Source organism: Ursus maritimus, unplaced genomic scaffold (assembly GCF_017311325.1).
Source record: "Ursus maritimus isolate PB19 unplaced genomic scaffold, ASM1731132v1 scaffold_27, whole genome shotgun sequence".
In the NCBI taxonomy this organism is placed as follows: domain Eukaryota; kingdom Metazoa; phylum Chordata; class Mammalia; order Carnivora; family Ursidae; genus Ursus; species Ursus maritimus.
In genome coordinates, this window is record NW_024425230.1 from 23,631,545 (window position 1) to 23,651,763 (window position 20,219).

Here is a 20,219-nt window from a genome sequence, read left to right on the forward strand (position 1 = left end):
ATGCCCCATCTCCGTGTAAGGGAAAGAGCACAGATGCATGCTGGTTTCCAGAGGCAGCGATGGGTGTGGAAGGCAGAGAGGAGGCCAACCCGAGCGCATTGGCCTTTGTGAAAAGAACAGAACAAATGGCACAGAAAATGAAAGAGAAAAATATTCAGAGATAATAAAGGGGAATTTATTAATAACAAATAATAATTAAAACTTTCTTTGATAAAAGCTTTGGTCTGTACATCATAACGGCATACCATGTGCCCAGATAATATGACCCAGTGTGACATAGCCTGCCGACGGTGCAGGACTTCATGGGTAAAGAAAGAGCCCACAGGCGTCTGAGCAGAAAGGGCAAACAGATACACAACAGAAACTCCCCGTTTGGCCACACACATCTTCACAGTAGCATCCTCGAAGACAGTGGAAGAGGGTCTGCGTGGTTCGAAGAGAAAGAAAGTCTGACCCAAGTATCTGCTCCTTTTGGTGTTCTTCATGTAGAAAGGCATCAGGGAAATACAAATCAAAACCACAGAGATCTCACCGCACACCTGTCAGAATGGCTAAAATCAACAACTCTGGAAACAACAGATGATGGCGAAGATGTGGAGAAAGGGGAACCCTCTTACATTGCTGGTGGGAATGCAAGCTGGTGCAGCCACTCTGGAAAACAATATGGAGGGTCCTCAAAAAATTGAAAATAGAGCTACCCTACGATCCAGCAATTACACTACTGGGTATTTACCCAAAGGATACCAACATAGTGATCTGAAGGGGCACCTGCACCCCAATGTTTGTAGCAGCAATGTCCACAATAGCCAAACTATGGAAAGAGCCCAGCTCACCATTGATAGATGAATGGATAAAGAAGAAGTGGTATATGTAGACAATGGAATATGACTCAGCCATCAGAAAGGATGAATACTTACCATTTACATCGGTGTGGATGGAACTAGAGGGTGTTATGCTAAGCAAAATAAACCAGTCAGAGAAAGACAATTATCATATGATCTCACTCATATGTGGAATTTAAGAAACAAAACAGATAGACATAGGGGAAAGGAAGGAAAATCAAAACAAGATGAAATCGGAGGGAGACAAACCATAAGAGACTCTTAATCACAGGAAACAAACTGAGGGTTGCTGGAGGGGAGGTGGGTGGTGGGATGGGGTAGCTGGGGGATGGGCATTGAGGAGGGCACGTGATGTGATGAGCACTGGTGTTATATAACACTGATGAATCACTAACCTCTACCTCTGAAATTAATAATACTCTATATGTTAATTAAATTGAATTCAAATAAAAAATTAAAAATAAATGAAAAAAAAAAAAAGACAACGGAGAGGTGGTCAGAGAATACGTGTCCGTAAGCCCATCGCCAAAATCCTGCAGGGCCAAGATGACTCCGCATAAACACGCAGACGCTGACGAAAACGATGGAAAGTGAGTAATGAGTTCAGTTACGTGCAGGGTTAGGGCTAATCAGCAGTCGCATCTCAGAACAGACTGTAAATATCAGAAATCCTGACATCACCTAAGTGGTATCACCCGGAGGCTAACTGGAGGTTCGGGAGAGGGGTGGGAGGACTGAATGGTCTTATGTCCTCGTCCTTCTTAGCAGGGGCCAGTGCCTTCTCTCCTAAGTCAATGCATGTCATTAAAAACCACCATCTAAATCCCCTGTTGGCTTCTTCAGTTTTCTTAACATTATAGGATTCTTTAGGAAATTAATTGTTATGGCAAAAAAAACCAACTCGGATGTTCAACAAGTCCTTTAATTCTACTTTACTTCCCTTTTTTCTAATATACCTAATAAAACTGCATTACATTTTTAAATTAAAATTGCGTGTACACACAATGATTATCAAATATCGATGTTATGCACACACTGATGATCAAATATTTGTTATTTTATGTAAAGTAATTTGAGTGGTTTTTAAAAATAGTACTTTTCTGTTTCTTGAAGTCTTGGTCGTGGGTGTGTATCTTTTTTTTTTTTTAAGCACAGTCATCTTACTATATAAGTAAATAGCTAAAAAATAAATCAGTTATCAATGACATTGCCAAAAAAATCCCCGTAACAGTAAATTACTGGACATTAATTACTGTCTCAGAGAGGAGGAAAGAGGGGAGGGAACTCCCTGTATTATAAAAGATAAGTCCAAAAAAAAAAAAAAAGACAAGTCACAGAGATGAAAAATATGGTGTGGGGAAGACAAGCAGTAATACCGTAACGATGTTGTGTGGTGACAGGTGGGGACGGCACTGACCGCAGTGAGCACTGAGTACCACATAGACTTGTCCAATCTCTGTGTTGTATGCCTGAAACTAATGTAACATTGTGTGTCGTGTATACTCAAATTAAAAAAACGAATTATCAATAAGAAAGAAGAGGGGTTCGAGCGTAGGCAGTGGCTCACGTACTGGCACAGCCACACGTGGGACCCCTCTCGTTGTGCCGTCGGAGACTTGGCTGTTGGCTGCGTTGTCTGCAGACGCTCCATGTGACAGGTGCACAATTCTCGTTGCAGTGTTCCGTCAGTTGTGGTGTTGGAACCCAGCGGAGAAAGCAGGTGTGTCAGAGGCTGACAGCCAAAGGCCGGCGCGTCCCCCTCAGTGAGACGATGTGCCGGGACCTTCCAGGGCCCCCTCTTGTAAGGTCTTGCCAGATGTCTGCGTGCAGTAGTAAGTATGTACAGGCCATGCTCCAGCGGATATGCTCATTCTGTTCCTCTCGTCCGATGGCTTTATTTCCCATAAAGCAGCACATTGCTAATCTGTAGGTAAAGCAGGTCAAGAAGAACTCAGAATCGTTCGAAACAGCCACCAGTAGAATATGGAATATAAGATACCGTTCGAAGGAAAGTCAGTGTTAAGAAATGTCCACCCAACTTAACAAATGCATCTGTTAGGCTCCCTCACTTGCATTTAGACTTCCCTCTGTCCTTCACGTGACCAGGATTTCTTCCTCTTACAATTCGGGAGTATTCCTTGTAGAGCTTAAGCCAAACTACTATCCAGTTTACTTCGCCAATGCTGCATTTGGGTCCATTCCAGTAAGAGTAGAAGAGCTACGTAGTTTTAAGCATTCGGGTATCTGTTCTTGTGTATAAGCTACAACCAGCAAGGATGAAAACAGAAATTATCATTGGGTTCTCAAAAATGGTAGTTTGGGCGCTTCTTCAATTAATTCTAAATAACAAGCTTCGTATAAGGAGTTAATCGTATGGCTTCATGATATCCGAAAGGTAATATGCATGTCGGACTCCTGTTTATTTTCAGTGTACGTGACAGAATATATGTTTGCACATATGCATGTGTGTTTCATGTGGGGGGTGACAACACATGAAAATAAGGCAGCAGAGGGGCGCTTGGGTGGCTCAGTCGGTTAAGCGTCTGCCTCCGGCTTAGGTCATGATCTAGGGGTTCTGGCATCGAGTCCTGTGTCGGGCTCCCTGCTCAGTGGGGAGCCTGCTTCTCCCTCTCTGTCTGCCCCTCTCTCCCAGTCATGCTCTCTGTGTCTCAAATAAATAAATAAAATTTTAAAAAAGAAAGAAAGAAACTAAGGCAGCAGAGTACTGGGGGGGAGGTGGGGTTCAGAGCTAGGGGAAAGGTGTACTAGGACTGAACAGCTTCTGGGTCTGTCTCCTGCTTTGCTGTTCACGGTCTTTATTCACCTGTAAAGTAACATTGAGTATCTCAGGTACCCTCCTGAGGTTAGGGTAAGAAAACAAAAATCAGAAATGAACTATTATGTTAATGCTGCTTAAGGAAAAAGAACCCGAGATATAAAATCAAAATTTACCAACAACTTTCCTGGAGAAATTCATGAAACAAAGTAAAAAAAAGAAGAAAGAAAGAAAAGAAAAGAAAAGAAAAGAAAGAAAGAAAGAAAGAAAGAAAGAAAGAAAGAAAGAAAGAAAGAAAGAAAACACTTATAACTTAAAAAAAAGCAGCATGTTTTTGACTATTTATTGCACTTCTTGTGTGAAGCTCCTTGCATGCATTGAGTCCTTTAGTCCCCAGCTATTTGTGAGACAGATATTATCCCCATTGAGAGATGAGAAACCCAAGACTTAGAGAACGTACGAGACTTGACCAAAGATCTGTAGCTGCCAGTTGGACACCTTGGCCTGTTAGACCACCGGTCCGTCCGATTCCCGAGTCCTCGCGCTTAGCCGCCTCTTTGTGCTGATTCATGGACAACGTCAACTTTTTTCCCTGGGAATTCTTCGAGAACACATTTCCAAAGTCTTGAGATTCCAAAAATTGGAGATTCCAAGTTTCCTTGTGTCCTGGAGTTCAAGAATGCCTGTGGCATGTGGCACCGTGTCATGCCTCAACATGCTTATCTCTCTGGTTTTTATTCACTGTGGATGGTTGCCTAGCAGTGCACCGGGACTGTAAACTGCGTTCAAGGAGAGTGAGGTTAAAGGGGTCCTGGAGCGTCCTCCAGAGTCACAAATAGCATGCGGAAATACATCGCGGTTATCAGGGTATGCAAGGTGGTGCGGATGAAATGATAAACTCTTACTGCATGCAGTGGAGAAGGGAGTAAAATTATAAGCTTTAGGGAGGGCAAAAAAACAAGAAAAAAAGCCAGTCATATTTCTTCTCTCCCCACCCCATTCCCTAGCTTGCCAAACATGTGGGTCGTGGAAGCAGAGAAGAGAGGGGAACACCTACTCCCGGCCCGGCCAGATCACCCCCAGTGGGGCCTCCATTCCTGCTGTNNTCCTGGCTCATGCCATCACCTTTGCTCAGTGGCCCTTGCTGGCTGAAATTTGGCTTCTCCCTTTGCACTGGGATGTGGCACCCTCTTCTCCCCACCGCCGTATCATAGAGCCAAGCAACGCACTTGGCGTTCACACATCCTCCCGACCCCTGCTGTCTCACACCGTTTCCCCACTGCCATCATGCACTCAGCATTACCGCTGCCTTCCACAAACCTTCCAGTGCCTCACGTGTGGACCCACAGACACCAGCTGCCGTTCTCCAGCTCATACTACCACCAAGGCCGTTCTTCTCTACCGAAAACTGACAGCCGTGTCCGTGACCTTTCTAACACCCCGATATTCCCATCTTCTGCCATCGCTGACTTCATTGACCCCTGCCCCATCACCCTGGCGTGGACACGTTTGCTCAGACATGGTCCTCAGCAGTAGCTTCCTGCTCTCCCTCCCCCACCCCTACCCCCATCTCACTGCTGCTCGCGTGGTGAGAGCCTCGCTGTAGACCCGCTTGCCCTTCCTTCACTCCCTGCCTTGATCACCTGCTCACTTCAGCCCTGGTATTACTTTTCAGCTGATACTTGTTTGGCTTTTGGCTCCCTGGCCTGAGCGACTGGGATTCACTGAAGGAAATAATATCACTATGCTGATTAGACGTCCTTCATGTTCATGCTATCTGATTTACCAGGGCATCGCGTGTTTTTCCCTATTTCCTAAGAATCCCCTAAAAATTCACCATGGTAGCTCTGATTCCCTTCTCTGTTGGTGCACTTGTCTTTCATTGCACTGGGACTATCAAGGCTTGTATGGCATAATGTCCTGTGACTTTCCTGTCCCCTTCACCTCACTTCTGCCTGCCCCATCTGCTCCCCAGGCGGGAAATGTCTGGGCCTGACCCCTGCATTACTGAAGGGGGTCTGAAGACAAGAAAGACCCAGCCCACTTGTGCTGTGATCGTTAGTCTCTCCCAAGCATCCACTTCTAGATAAGCTTTCTACCTGGTGCCTGGGGTTTAAGTAAAACCCATCCTGTTTGGAAGAGTGAGTGTTGCTGGTTTTCATTCTGACCATTTTGATGTGCAGTGGGGTGGAGGGCGGGTGGGAGAGATGTCTTCAGTACCACACGGTCCAGTTCTACCCCTGTCTGCATCTCCCCTCCATTCCCTGCCTTCCGCCCATGGCAGACATTGACCCCTTGCTTGAATTCCTTCTCCCGCCATATCTAGCTACTGACGTTCTTCTTACTCCTGAAAGACCAGCACTAACACTGCCTTCCCCAATAATCTTTCTTGGTTGTATTAATCTCTGGAAGGTAGTACAACCTTGTGGCTAAGCTAAGTCCTTAAGTTACAATCCCAGTTGTTCCAATCCCTCATCCTGTGACATTAGGCAAGTTACTTAATCTCTGCCAGCCTTAATTTTCTCCTCTGTAAAATGGGAATAGTCATTGTATCTACCTCATAGGATTGTTCTGAGCACTTAGAAACAATGCCAGGCATGTGCTAAAGCCTCAAAATTATTAGTTATTTTTAATGCCATCCTTTTAATTCCTGTTATAGCTTTAAGATAGATTAAAATGTCATAGAGCAACTTGTGCTGTATCTTGTGTCCCACGAGGGCCGGAGATTGTATGGGGTAGGTTCGCAGTAGTCCTGGACTTCTCTCCACATAGGCCCCCAGAAGTGCTTATCACAATGACTTATACCCATAGAAATGCTTTTCAAATATGTCAGACCTGAATTGTCTTCAGATTATTGCTAGAAGTCTACCAGTCTTGGTTTCTTTTTTGGTTTTTAAGATTTATTAGAGAGAGGGCGCACAGGCGAGAGGCGCAGAGGGAGAGAAGCACAGACTCTGTGCTGAGTTCAGAGTCCAACGTGGGGCTTGATCTCATGACCCTGAGATCAAACCTGAGCCAAAACCAAGAGTCAGACACTTAACCGACTGTGCCACCCAGGCGTCCCTACTTGGCTTGGTTTCTAATCAGGGAGCTGAAGAATAAAAAACAAAACCAAAACAGAAATGTAGTGTTTATTTTAGATTAAAAAGAATTTTTTTAAAGATTGTATTTATTTATTTGACAGAGAGCACAAGCAGGGGAGCAGCAGGCAGAAGGAGAGGGAGAAGCAGGTTCCCCAGTGAGCAGAGAGTCTGATGCAGGGCTCGATCCCAGGACCCTGGGATCCTGACCTGAGCCGAAGGCAGACACCTAACGACTGAGCCATCCAGGCACCCTGATTTTAGATTTTTTGAATTATAGTTCTAGGCTTTGGTTTCTGAGTTTTGGTGAATAATTCTTATTTTTTGTCCAAGTACTGAGATCAAGATGGTTGGGGAGGGGAGGCACCCAGGCATGCACTGTGTGATTGAAATGTCAGGAAAAGATATGCTTCATCCCCTTGCCTGGTTATCTTGAGCATACTGACTTCTCTGCAGCTCTTGGTCTGGCTCTTGGCTCCAGCCCCACATCTGCCTCATCAGCTCTCCCACCTCCTCCACACACCTTACACTTCAGAAGAGAATATAGCCCCTGCCTCCACGCTCCCTGTAGCTTCTTAGCTTCCAGGGACACCCACCCTGCCTGACATAGCTGCAGCCCTTGGAAACCGGGCCCATCTTGGCAGCACCCCTCTTGGGATTGGATCATCAGTCCTACAGCATCCAATGGCATATGCTCATTCATTCATTTATTCATTCAATAAAGAGTAAGACTTCACTCTGTACCAGGCGCTATGCTGTGCCCTAAGGGTAGAGATGATCTCTCTGCCTAGACCTACAGAGTTTTCAGTGTCAGATGATACCATTTCCTTATTAATTCTTTCTGCATTCGTTCACCAAGTGCTACTGTGTTTTAGATGTTGCGATCCAAAATGGAAAAGATGCATTCTCTTGTTTCTGAGATATCAGAGTCCAGTGGCAGAGAAATATATATAAACAAGGCAGAATGGTAAGTGCCATGGGTGCCATGACAGGAGGCAGGAGGCAGTAGCTGATGCCCTGGGGGAGGGGGACATCAGGAAAAGTTTCACAGAGGAGGATCCCTTGGGCAGAGTTCTGGGAGATAAGTATCCATTCCCCAGGCTCACATGGAGGAGGACACAGGAGAATCTGGGAGAAGAGGGCAGTGTGGACAGAGGTAAAGCATGTCAAATGGAGTCCTATGTCCAGAGAAACCACCAGAAATACCATGGGATTAGAACATAGGTTCAAGGTTATGACAAAAGGGAAAGCTTGAAAACTTAGTTATGGAGAATATTAGGACTCCATGTTTAGGAGTTTTGATTTTATCCAAGAAGGAGATGACACAGTCAGATTTTATTTTTTTATTTTTTTTATTTTTTTTATTTTATTTTTTTTAAAGATTTTATTTATCTATTTATTTGACAGAGAGAGAGAGAGACAGCCAGCGAGAGAGGGAACACAAGTAGGGGGAGTGGGAGAGGAAGAAGCAGGCTCCCAGGGGAGGAGCCTGATGTGGGGCTCGATCCCAGAACACTGGGATCACGCCCTGAGCCAAAGGCAGACGCTTAACAACTGAGCCACCCAGGCGCCCCGAGATTTTATTTTGTTTTATTTGCTCTGACAGCTGTACGGATACACTGGATAAATGCAAAGGTACAGGCTGGGAGTCTGGGTGAGGGGCTGTGGCAATATCAGTGAGAGAGCTTGGCGGTGGATTCTCACAATGTTTTGGCTATCCTGCCTAAGCACCTCGAGCTGGGAGCTAAGGGACAGGGACGGGGTGTGCTTGTACGTGTTTAACAACAAGCTCTGGGGCAGAGGGGTGGTGAGGAGGGAGGGTAGCTACTATTGGTTATCTTTGCTGATTTCTGTGGTGTAAGTACTCCCATCACGGCCAGCTACAGGTGACCAACGTGACATGTTGAATGCAGAGTTGGGGACAGGTACTCACAATCTCACTGACCTGAGAGCCAATGAGAGGTAGGGCCAGCACACTACCGGACTGGGAGGAATCACAATGATTTTCTGCTTTCTGGCTTGGGGTAGTTGTGAGAAAGTGATGCCATTAACTCAGGGAATATAGGAAGAGGAGGATACTTGGGATGGGGTGGGAGGCAGACATAATGGTTTTTGATTATAATATTTTAAACTTTAAGTACCAAAAAGAGATTTCTGATAAGCAGTGAATAATTAGGTCTGGAGCCCCAGAGAGAGGTCCAGACTAGACAGATAAACTAGACAGATAAACTAAACTAGATAAACTAGAACTGATAAACTAGACAGATAAACTAGACTAGATAAACTAGGCCAGATAAACTGGACCAGGTAAACTAGACCAGGTAAACTAGAATGATAAACTAGGCCAGGTAAAATAGACAGATAAACAGACTAGATAAACTAGGCAGATAAAGTAGGCAGATAAACTAAACAGATAAACTAAACCTAATAAACCAGACCAGATAAGCTAGATAAACTAGACTTGATAAACTGGATTTGATAAATTTGGTTAGATAAACTAGACTAGATAAAATAGATAGATTAGACTTCATAAACTAGACCAGGTAAACTAGACCAGATAAACTAGATTAGATAAGCTAGGCCAAATAAACTGGATCAGGTAAAGTGGGCTAGATAAATTGGATCAGGTAAACTGGATCAGATAAACTAGGCAAACTCAACCTGGTTAACTGGACCAGGAAAACTTGACAAGATAGACTAGACAAGATAAACTAGACCAGATAAACTAGACTAGATAAACTAGGCAAGATAAACTGGACCAGATAAACTAGACTGATAAACTAGATAAGATAAACTGGACCAGATAAACTAGATAAAATAAACTAGACCAGATAAACTAGACCAGATAAACTAGACTAGATAAACTAGGCCAGGTAAACTAGACCAAATAAACTAGACAGATAAACTAGACTAGATAAACCAGGGCAGATAAACTGGACCAGGTAAACTAGACCTGATAAACTAGACAGATAAACTAGACCAGGTAAACTAGAATGATAAACTAGACCAATAAACTAGACCAGATAATCTAGACAGATAAAATAGGCCAGATAATCTAGACAGATAAACTAGACTAGGTAAACTAAGCCAGATAAACTGGACCAGATAAACTAGATAAACTAGGCCAGGTAAACTAGACCAAATAAACTAGACAGATAAACTAGACTAGATAAACCAGAGCAGATAAACTGGACCAGGTAAACTAGACCTGATAAACTAGACAGATAAACTAGACCAGGTAAACTAGAATGATAAACTAGACCAATAAACTAGACCAGATAATCTAGACAGATAAAATAGGCCAGATAATCTAGACAGATAAACTAGACTAGGTAAACTAAGCCAGATAAACTGGACCAGGTAAACTAGACTAGATAAACTAGGCCAGGTAAACTGGACCAGGTAAACTAGAATGATAAACTAAGCCAGGTAAAGTAGGCCAGGTAACCTACACAGATAGACTAGATAAACTAGGCAGATAAACTAGATAGCTAAACTAAACTAGCTAAACTACACAGATAAACTAGACCAGATAAACTAGACTGCTAAACTAGACTAGATAAACTAGACTTGATGAATTCGAGTAGATAAACTAGACTAGGTAAACTAGACAGATAAATTAGACTTCATAAACTAGACCAGGTAAATTAGACCAAATAAACTAGGCTGATAGACTAGACCTGCTAGACCAGACCAGATAAAGTAGACCAGACAAGCTAGACAGCTCCGAGTTGCTCATCACACCCGCAAGGTCATCCCAGGAAAAGGTCGGAGCAGGAAAAGAAAGTAGCCAAGCGCGACACCGGAGGGGTAGCCGCAGCGCGCCATGCAGCGTCAGTGAGCGGTGGCTGGAAAGGACCTGGTGAGGGTTAAAACACTTGAGCGGAGGGACTTCTTCGAGAAGTGGGTGATTAAGGGTGCCGTATGTCTAGAATGGCCACGTAAGAACACGGAAGGGAGAGTTTGTATTTGTCACTAGGGGGGACGGACCATGGGTGGCCTTTCCCAGAGAGCGTTTAGTGGGGAGCTGTGAGCAGAAGCCAGATGGCGTTTGGTTGGAAAGTGCCCGAGAAGCAATAAGCAGAAGCCATTGTCAGGCTGACGTGGCATTTACATTAGCCGTCTTCCCTGGGGCCGCTGGGCCGTCAGGGCTCATTTAGCAGCTCCTACCTGCAGCACCCCTGCGTCCCCCCTCAGCTCCCCTGCTTCTACCCTCAGTGGAGTCTGGAGAGAGTCCAACGTGCCCAGGTTCTTGATTGAGCTCCAAATGAGCGTGCCGGCTCTTCAGCGCTAGTGGAGGGAACGGGAGCCAGCGCCAGCCCAGCAGCCCCCCGTGGGGATGGATTCTGATGGCGCTGGGATTGCAGCAGGGTTCTAGGAAGGCTTAGAGGTGGCATCGCAGCAGAAGCCCGTTCGGGTGTAGCCGGAGGCATATGCTGGCGAGACCAAGTGTAAATATCCAGCCCAGATGGCTTGGGCCAGAAAGCTGGCCTGGCACCAAGGCTTACAGCGATGGCAGGGACAGGATTGGAATTAAGGCAGGACACAAACAAGCAAGGAGCAGAGACGCAATTGCTGTAAACAGCCTCGGGGTCCCAGGGCTGGCGTCTGCTGGGTAGGGCAGGCTGGCAGAGGGGCCAGAAGGAGGACCTCTGGAAGAAAGATCTTTTCATTTTCTAGAAAAGCTGGAAGATGTGGCATTTCTCATATCCAGCACAGCGGAAGAGGTGGAGGGATGGGTCGGTACCCTTGCACGGCCCGCCGCCCCTTCAGGAGGAGGCCAGAGGTACCTGGCCACTCTCTGCAGAGTAGAGGATGCCCTCCCTAATCAGGCTTAGCCAGTGCTGTAGTCTGGGGGCATTGTCTAGGGGCAGGAGGAGGCAGTCACCCGAAACCAGACCAGTTCTTGCCTAAGAAATGTGTCCAATGATGTCATGCTCTAGGCACTTCTCCAAAGGAGCCCACAGGAGTCCCAAGAGAGGAATTGGTCCAACCTGTGGAACCTGGCAGCCTGGCAGAGCCTGAATTCCAGATCACTCCCCAGGCACACCTGCTAGCTCACCTGCTCTGTACCCAGCATGAGCACTCGCGAAAGCAGGGTTGGGAATGGAGCCATCCAGGGTCACAGGGCTGACCTTCCAGTGAATGGGCATGTAGCCAGAAGGAGCAGATGGCCTCTCATGTGGCTCACCCAGCCAGTTGGGCAGCTTCCTTGCCAAGGCTGAACACTGCCCATCACCTTTAGACTCCTCAGGCTGCCTTGGAAGGAGTCAGGGCCCCATCTAGCTTAAGCCTCGGGCTTAACTGAGAAACATCTGGCTACCAGTGGACCTAATGGTAATTAGAACCCATGTCCATGATTGCTTTTAGGGCATCGGGATGTTATGTGGGCCTATACTGGCCTCAGGTCATCCCCAGCCTGAACCATTCAGCTAGACCAGTGTGCTTCATTGCCCACGTAGGCTTCTGCATCCCAGTAAGTGCAGGAATGTTCCAGCTATGACCTCATCTTTCGCAGCATGGCTACCCTGAAATAGGCTGTCTCCTCACATGCCTCAGTTGCATAAATTCAAAAACCTGAGTTTGGCCCCGCTTACATTGTGATTTTGAAGCTATCCACATGCACGTCCATCTTTCCATTGTCGGCCACCAAGGGACCAATGACCAGACAGGGTGTTCCCCTAAATACTTGTAAAGAATCGTGAGTGATCTGTGTAGGGGGATGTGCACATGTCTGTGTGGATACCATGCTCATGTGTGTGAATGTACACACAGGCACACATACCCTGCCTTGTGACAACGAGAGGCCACTTCAAAGTGTTATTAAGGTGCAACCAGGTAAGTGAAATGAGAAGTAGGTAAGGAATAAGAAAGGAAGACAAACAGGGTGAATACATGATTCTGTCTTGAATTGTACACTCCTCTTACGTGTGGACACAGACTTGGCTCTGAACTTGCCAGCATAACAGCGATCTTGAAAAAGCAACCTGGTCAGTGACCCAGTTTGGCGTGCATTGGAAACGAACTAAGTACTCAGGGTATGATGATTCCCGAGGCCGAGGCCAGAAAGAAATCCTCCTTCGGTCTTCTTCCAGAAGACACCACATGCTGAACAGACTTTGGCGGGGTTCGCACAGAGAACACAGATGCCGATTTCTTATTCTCCCTTCTCTCTTGACCGGTGACATCCAATCACGTTGTCTTTCAGTAAAAGAAATGGGGTCAGGACCACCTTTCTCTGCTGACTTGGTTTAATCCAGTGGTACACCTGGGGGCAGGACTTCTCAAGCTTTGCTGCATATTTCAGACACCCGGAGAGCTTAACCAAACTCCCGTGCCCAGGCCACACCCCGTAAGTCAGAATTTCTGGGGATGGGACCCAAGGCATTGAGATTAACAAATAATAATACAGGTGCTTCTAACAGGCAGCGAAGTTTGAGAGCCGCTGCTTTAGTGGATACTGAACCTCTGGTTCAGTATACTGGTTGTTAAAATATGGACGTACTTGGGGCGTCTGGGTGGCTCAGTCAGTTAAGCGTCTGACTCTTGATTGCCGCTCAGGTCATGATCTTAAGGTTGGGAAATGGAGCCCTGCATCAGTGCGGAGCCTGCTTAAGATTCTCTCTCTCTCTCTCAAAAAGAAAAAAAATATGGAAATACTTCTCAGATGGTTGGTAAACCGCCTCTGTCTGCACACCCTTGCTATGCACATTGCCAAGTATTTCGGATCGCATGTCTGCCTATAATAATGGATAAACTGTACCTTTGCCAGCGAATCCATACATTTTCTGCCTGCTTTTGAACAGGCAACAGTACGTTCAACCTTGTATGCCGCCAACGGAAAGAAGATCTGTATGCCTCAGGCGCTGAGGGTGAGCTTGACATCCCCCGCAGACTGTACCCAACAGGGAAGGGCGTGTGTGTGGCCAGTCATCCAGCTCCACTTAGAGACGAGCTGAGCAGCATCCGCGGGCAAGACCCAGGACAGTAGTCCTGACCCACCCATCACGTGTCTGCGGAATCTGCAGGCCAACTCCTTACGCATGTCCTTCACCAAGAACATCTTCTGTGGAAATTGTGGGTTCACCTCTGTTGTTTTCCTGAATGCACTGGTACCACTGCACGCCAGCAAGCAGCTAGACCCTAGGGGGCTCATGAGCCACCCAAGAGGACTCCAGGAGTTATTCTGGAAAACCAGGGTGTCAGTAGACACACCATAGCTGCTGCTGCGGGCCTGAGAGGGCCGTCTAAGTGGAGACTCAGTCTGATTCTTCTCCTGCTGTACCCCTGCGAGTGCTTCAACCCGCAGGACCTATAACCGGGATCCTCCGAGGTAATGAGGCCCTGATCCCACGACCGTTTGAATCTAGGAATATCTTCAATAGGAGTCCAGTCTCTCTCCCTTCTGTCACCGCACGCTGCTTCCGGGTCCTCCCTGTCCCTGTGGACCTAAGTGTATCATCAAAGAGGGACCAGGTTTCCACCCATCCATGCCTCCCTTCAGAATCACCCTGGGACACAGCAAGGCCTTCGTGCAGGTTCCTCTCCCGGAGGAGAGACCTAAGGTGCATCCTCTTGGGGCCGAGGCCATTCCTGGAGCCCACATCCAGGAACAAGCTAGAGCCAACCCTGTCTCTCACTTCCTCTCGGAACGCCCTGCTGTTGCTGGCCGGACCGCCCGTTGCCAGCTCTCGGGGTCGCAGCGGCCGTGTGTGAGAGCGTGTTGTGTGCCCACTACTGTGCGTGCATGTGGTGTAAACGTCCAGCCGAACTTTCATACTCCCCGGATGAAGGCACTAGCATTACCCGCATTTCCTAGGTGGGGAGACTGAGGCTCAGGGAGAGCAGGGGACTTGTCCAAGGGGCAGAGCCAAGATCCAAACTCAGACTTGTCTGGTTACAAAGTGCCTGTTCTCCCTTTCTTCCGAGATCACATGCTTCTTTAGGCCCTGCTGGTTTGACTGACTCGCTCTGGTTATCTGCTGCCTTTAACCGCCTCGTCCTCACCTCCAGACCCTCCAGATGCTTTCGCTCACTTCTCCACTCTTGCTTTGTGCCCCAGAGATGCTGTGCCTCTGGCTGAGCGGTATCAGTAAGGGGGTGTCTGATACTTGGGGCCTCCAGCACACAGCACAGGCGTGTTACGGTATGGCAATGGTTAGGACGTGCATGGCAGAGGCCCCTTACTGATAGAAACACATCACCTCACATCTTCCCAAGCCAGGGCTTTGCAAAATAATGTATACATTTTATGCCGTTCATTCAAATTTCCATTCAATGCTGAACTACTAGATAGTTGTGAAATTTAGCCCAACCTGTGGATATATGGTGTACCGTTATTTATCTTTTCATTGTCAGCTGTTTCTTTAAATTCAGTTAGCCAACGTATACTGCACTGTTAGTTTTGATGTAGTGTTCAGTGGTTCATTAGTTGCGTGATACCCAGTGCTCATCCCATCACGTGCCCTCCTTCATGCCCATCACCCAGTTACCCCATCCCCCTACCCACTGCCCTTTCCACAACCCTCTGTTGGTTTCCCAGAGTCAAGAGTCTCTCATGCTTTGTGTCCCTCTCTGATTTCTTCCCATTCAGTTTCCCCTCCCTTCCCCTATGATCCTTCACGCTAATATTCCACGTATGAGTGAAACCATATGAGAATTGTCTTTCTCTGATTTATTTCACTCAGCATAATACCCTCTAGTTCCATCCACGTTGATGTAAATGGCAGGTATTCATCCTTCCTGGTGGCTGAGGGATATTCCATCGTCAGCTCTTTTAAAAGAGGAAAAAAGATACATTTGTTGACTTGCATCGGCCTTGGAAGACTGCTGTCAGAAAGTGTATATTATTGAGATACTTGTTCGTATTTTCTTTCCTTTTTTCCCCCTGCAGAAATGAAGCCAGAGATGAAGACAAAACCTGGGGAGCAGGGGCCCCAGATCCTTGGTGTCCAGAGGGTCTACATTCAGACGAGGGAAGAGAAACGCATTAACCTGACCATCGGTAGCAGGGCCTATTTGCTGCCCAACACGTCGGTGATTATTAAATGCCCAGTACGACGATTCCAGAAATCCCTGATCCAGTGGGAGAAGGACGGCCATTGTTTGCAGAACTCCAAACGGCTGGGCATCACCAAGTCGGGCTCCCTAAAAATCCACAGCCTCGCAACCCCGGATATCGGCACGTACCGCTGCGTGGCCGGCTCCGCGCAGGAAAACGCGGTTCTCAAGCTCATCGGCACAGACAACCGGCTCATTGCGCCCCCGGCGCTCGGAGAGCACACGCAGGAGTCACCGGGGATGGACCACAAGGAAGCCAATAGCTTGGGAGCCACGTGGCAGAAAATGAGGCAGCTGTGGGGTAACAAAAATGAGCTTTATCCGGAGGACGGCCAAATTGATAAGCAGCCTTTCTTGAGGGCTCTGTTGGGCCCGTGCAGGAATTCTGCAGGAAACACCAACTCCTGGGAGTTCAAGAACAAGCAGTTTGAAGCAGCAGTTAAACACGGAGCGTATAGCATGGATACGGCCCAGTTCGATGAACTGATCAGAAACATGAGTCAGCTCATGGAAACCGGAGAGGTCAGTGATGACCTGGCGTCGCAGGTGATCTATCAGCTGGTGGCCGAGTTAGCCAGGGTGCAGCCTGCACACGCGCCGTGGAGGGCCGTCCAGGAGGGGGTGCCTCCCGCCGCACAGCTGAGGGGGGAAACAGGAAGGATGCCGCAAAGCCCCGATGTGGAGAACTCAGGCAAGCTGACCTTTAAGCCAAAGGGACCTGTGCTCATGAGGCAAAGCCAGCCCACCTCCATTTCGTTTAATAAAACAATAAATTCAAGGATCGGAAATACAGTGTACATTACAAAGAGGACGGAGGTCATCAATATACTGTGTGAGCTCGTTACCCCCAGTCAGGCCACGTATACATGGACCAAGGATGGGGCTTTGTTGCAACCCTCAGAAAAGTAAGTAAAAGGAGAATACAGTGTTCACGGCGTCATACCTTCTTAATGGGCATTCCAGTTTTCTTGAAAAGACTTTCAAATTCCTTCTCCTGAGAATGTGTTTCCAACAGGATTCTTTAGGAAAGAGACTTAACAAAAAAAAATGTCAGGGTGTGTTTTTCACATACGCACTGGAATTTTAAAAATTAAACCATACCATCCCCATCGTTACCAAGACTGGGTACGGTCAGACTGAGTTTCAGCATGTAGAGCCTCTCTCTTGGCAGAGCACTTCACATTTAAAAATGAAATCCATATAAGGCCTCAAAAAAGTCATCATCCTTGCAGTAATCCCACACCGTGTAGGAACTGCAAACCAGAATTTATTTACCGTGCCCTTCTATAGCTAGGAGATGTGGTATCTCCTTGGAGTTCATGTCGGCCCCGAGAGTTGGCAGGGCAGGGATTAATAGTTTTCTGATGAGGTCACTGAGAGACAGAATCCCAATTCACGGCCATCCGGAACCAGGGACCCTATCTCTTGAACACTGCCAAGGGTGTTTGGGTATCACACAAATAACAGCCTTAGTAGAAAGATTGAGTATCTGATGTACTTTTCTGTATCATGCAATTTGTTATGTCATAAAATCCAAAAATGAGGATCAAAGTTTTGAGATGTTCACAACACAGTATCGAGTCATATTTTTGTTAGGATCACCATGTCAGGACAAAGATAGCACATTTCATTCATTTCACATGAAATAGCAGGGAATAACACGTATTAATTCATTTTTGCATTCTTCAGTGTCTCTAAATCTTGCTGTTTGTACACACAGGACTGGAGATGCTTTGCTTTCTTTTAGTTTGCATTCAGAGAGCCCAAGCTGCCTCTAGGGATTGTTAAGAGAAACAGAACAGCAGATGTTAAATTGCTTTGCAGACCTTATTGTACTTTAAAAATGCAAATTTTATTTTTATCATGTCTTTTAGTGCATTTGAGCCAATATGTGAAACAGCTGAAGAAATCTAGGCAAAACTCAATTTTTTATGATAAATTATTAGGCTGTTCCTTAGAGTGAAAAGGTAGAACAAATCTAGCTTTTTCATTTTTTGCCCTGGAAATCTGAACACAAGAGTGTAAAGAAGTTTTCCCAGTGGAATAAACCTTCAGATCCACAAGCTTAGCAGTTCGCAAATCTTTTGGCCTTAGGACCCTTTTGAACATAAAAAAACTTTAAAAGCTTCTCCGAGAAGCCTAAAGAAGTTCCATTAATGTGAGTTATAGCTGTCGATATTTACCATATTAGAAATGAAAACATAAAACATTGAACGTATCTATTTATTAATCCATTTAGAAATAACAATAAGAAGCCCATCACATGTTTGCATAAATAACAATTTTTGAAAAAGCAATATTTAAAGAAAATTACTGATAACCATGTCACTGTTTTGTATCTTTGCAAATCTCTTTAATGTCTGGCTTAATAAAACACAGCTGGATTCTCATAAATGCTTCTCCATGAAACCTGTTGTGATATGTTGTTTTAAGTAAAGTTTATAGAGAAAATTTGGCCTCATCCAGATATGTGAGTTGAAAAAAGAAGGACATTTTCATAGCCTTTTCAGATAATCGTGGCTATTCTTTATGACTATACTAAACCTGGACAGGTGGTAGCTTCTGAAGGGTCAGCTGGAACGTGGAATCTAAAACCACATTGATGAAATTTTGTTACTCCCTTACAACGAAATATTGCCTTATCTTGCACTTTCAATGGACCTTTGACCTACACATGATTTTATAATATCACACATTGGTCATTTGGAAAATAGTAGCTCCCTGAGTTAATTCATCTCCCCAGTGTTGGCGCATTTCCTTAGACAATGTAAAGAATACACATATTTTGCAACATTGCTAACCAGCTCAACAGAAAAGTCTTTGAGTTTTTGGAAAGCTGTCAAGCTCACAATGGAGGATACTAATTTTCCAAAATTTTAATTTTCACGTGAAAGTTTGTGAAAATGAAACACATCAGTTGTTTTCCTTGAATGGGCATGCTCCTTTTAGTTAATTTTTAAAAATAACTGCCACATGCCCCAGGCTGAATTATAATTTGTCAGCTGTTCTTTCAAGTAAAAATCGTATTCCATGAAAAAAAAAAGCGGCTCGTTCAGCTAGCAAATCAGACATGCAGCACTTTGTACTTCCCGTTCTGTGTACAGAATATCAAAAATAGACATACTTGAGGGTTGAGATTTAGTAAAACCAGTCAAGTCTCAGTGCCTCGTTAAGGACATTCGTAAGGGAAATTGGCATTTTTATTTTTGTGTCAGGTGTGTGGCAGTCAGGAACGCAAGGACTCCTGGTATACCTCGGTCCCAGGACCATACTGCCACTGCTTTTGTTATCCGTGCAAATGTCAACACAGCAAGAAAGGCAAATAATGGCTTAGCATTATTATGAAAATCGTTTTGACCTCAGGAACGTCTGGGGCCCCTGAACCGCCTTTTGAGGATGGCTCAGCAATATTCGTTTTATAAGAAACAGAGGCTGATCGAGCCGAAGTGATTGATTCACCTGTGGCCGTTTCCATGGGGCAGGGGTGTGGTAGAGCCTGGCCGGTTGAAGTAAATGTTCGTTGACTTGATTTTAAATAGTTTGGCTTGATCGCATGGAGTTAGCATTAGCTTCTAAGCTGGAGACTCCCGGTGGTCATATGAAGAAAGGTTTTGACAGCGTACGTCGGCCCAAATGTGTTTCGGCATACTTTAAGGATCAACTGTTTGATAATGAAGCGATTCCATATGGCTATTAAAAGTTTTTGTTTTTAAGTTAAGAGAATAAAAAAAGAAGATCCATTCTTATTTCCATTTTCTTCCTCAACCTTACCTAATTAATCTGTTCCCCTTACGTTTCATTTGCTTGATATAACAAAGGTTCTCACCTTTAGATATATTTTTCTGAATCTCTCATGTCTTTTCAGTCAGAGTAACTCAGAAACGGAATTACATTTCTGAGAGGTTCTATCTAATTAGAGGACAGCGTGTAGGGTGTAAGTGCTTGGAAGCCCCCTGGGTAAGAAATCTTGGCCAGGAAGGGCAGACTGTGAGTAGATTCACTGGGGCTGATGCCTGTGGAAAGATCAACTTTGTCAAGAGTAAGGTTGTCCCACAGAGACCAAGGTCACATCCCTCATGGACCCCTACCTGCTCTTCTCCAGCCAGGGACTGACCCAGGCTAGATGCTGGGGTAGCTCCTTTGGCAGTAAGGCTTACGTGGATTTCTCACTGTGCTGCTGAGGCCTACAAAACAAAGGGATTGTTTGAGGATTGCCAAACCATATAAACATGTATATGAAATAATTGAAGAAAACATTTTAGTGTATTTACTTTTCAAATGTAGTGACTCGTTCTATTGTTCTTAATCGACTATTCCTTAATAGGGATTTTAGATTTTAGATGCCGGATGTTAGCGTGAAGGCTGGCCCTAGTAATAGCGAGGTCTGTTCTACTGGTTTTGGTCTGGGCAATTCCACGGTTGTTATTTCTGGGCGCTTTTGTGTATTTCATAAGTGTGCAG

General features: G+C 45.7%; 1 protein-coding gene across 1 annotated transcript in view; it reads left to right on the forward strand.

Moving 5' to 3' along the window:
• ADAMTSL3 (ADAMTS like 3) overlaps nucleotides 1–20,219 on the forward strand; it is a 333,594-nt gene that overhangs the window by 256,189 nt on the left and 57,186 nt on the right. Inside the window, exons 20-21 of the mRNA XM_040642874.1 lie at nucleotides 2,521–2,674; nucleotides 15,592–16,663. Coding sequence (XP_040498808.1) covers nucleotides 2,521–2,674; nucleotides 15,592–16,663 — 1,226 coding nt within the window. The remainder of the gene's footprint in view (nucleotides 1–2,520; nucleotides 2,675–15,591; nucleotides 16,664–20,219) is intronic.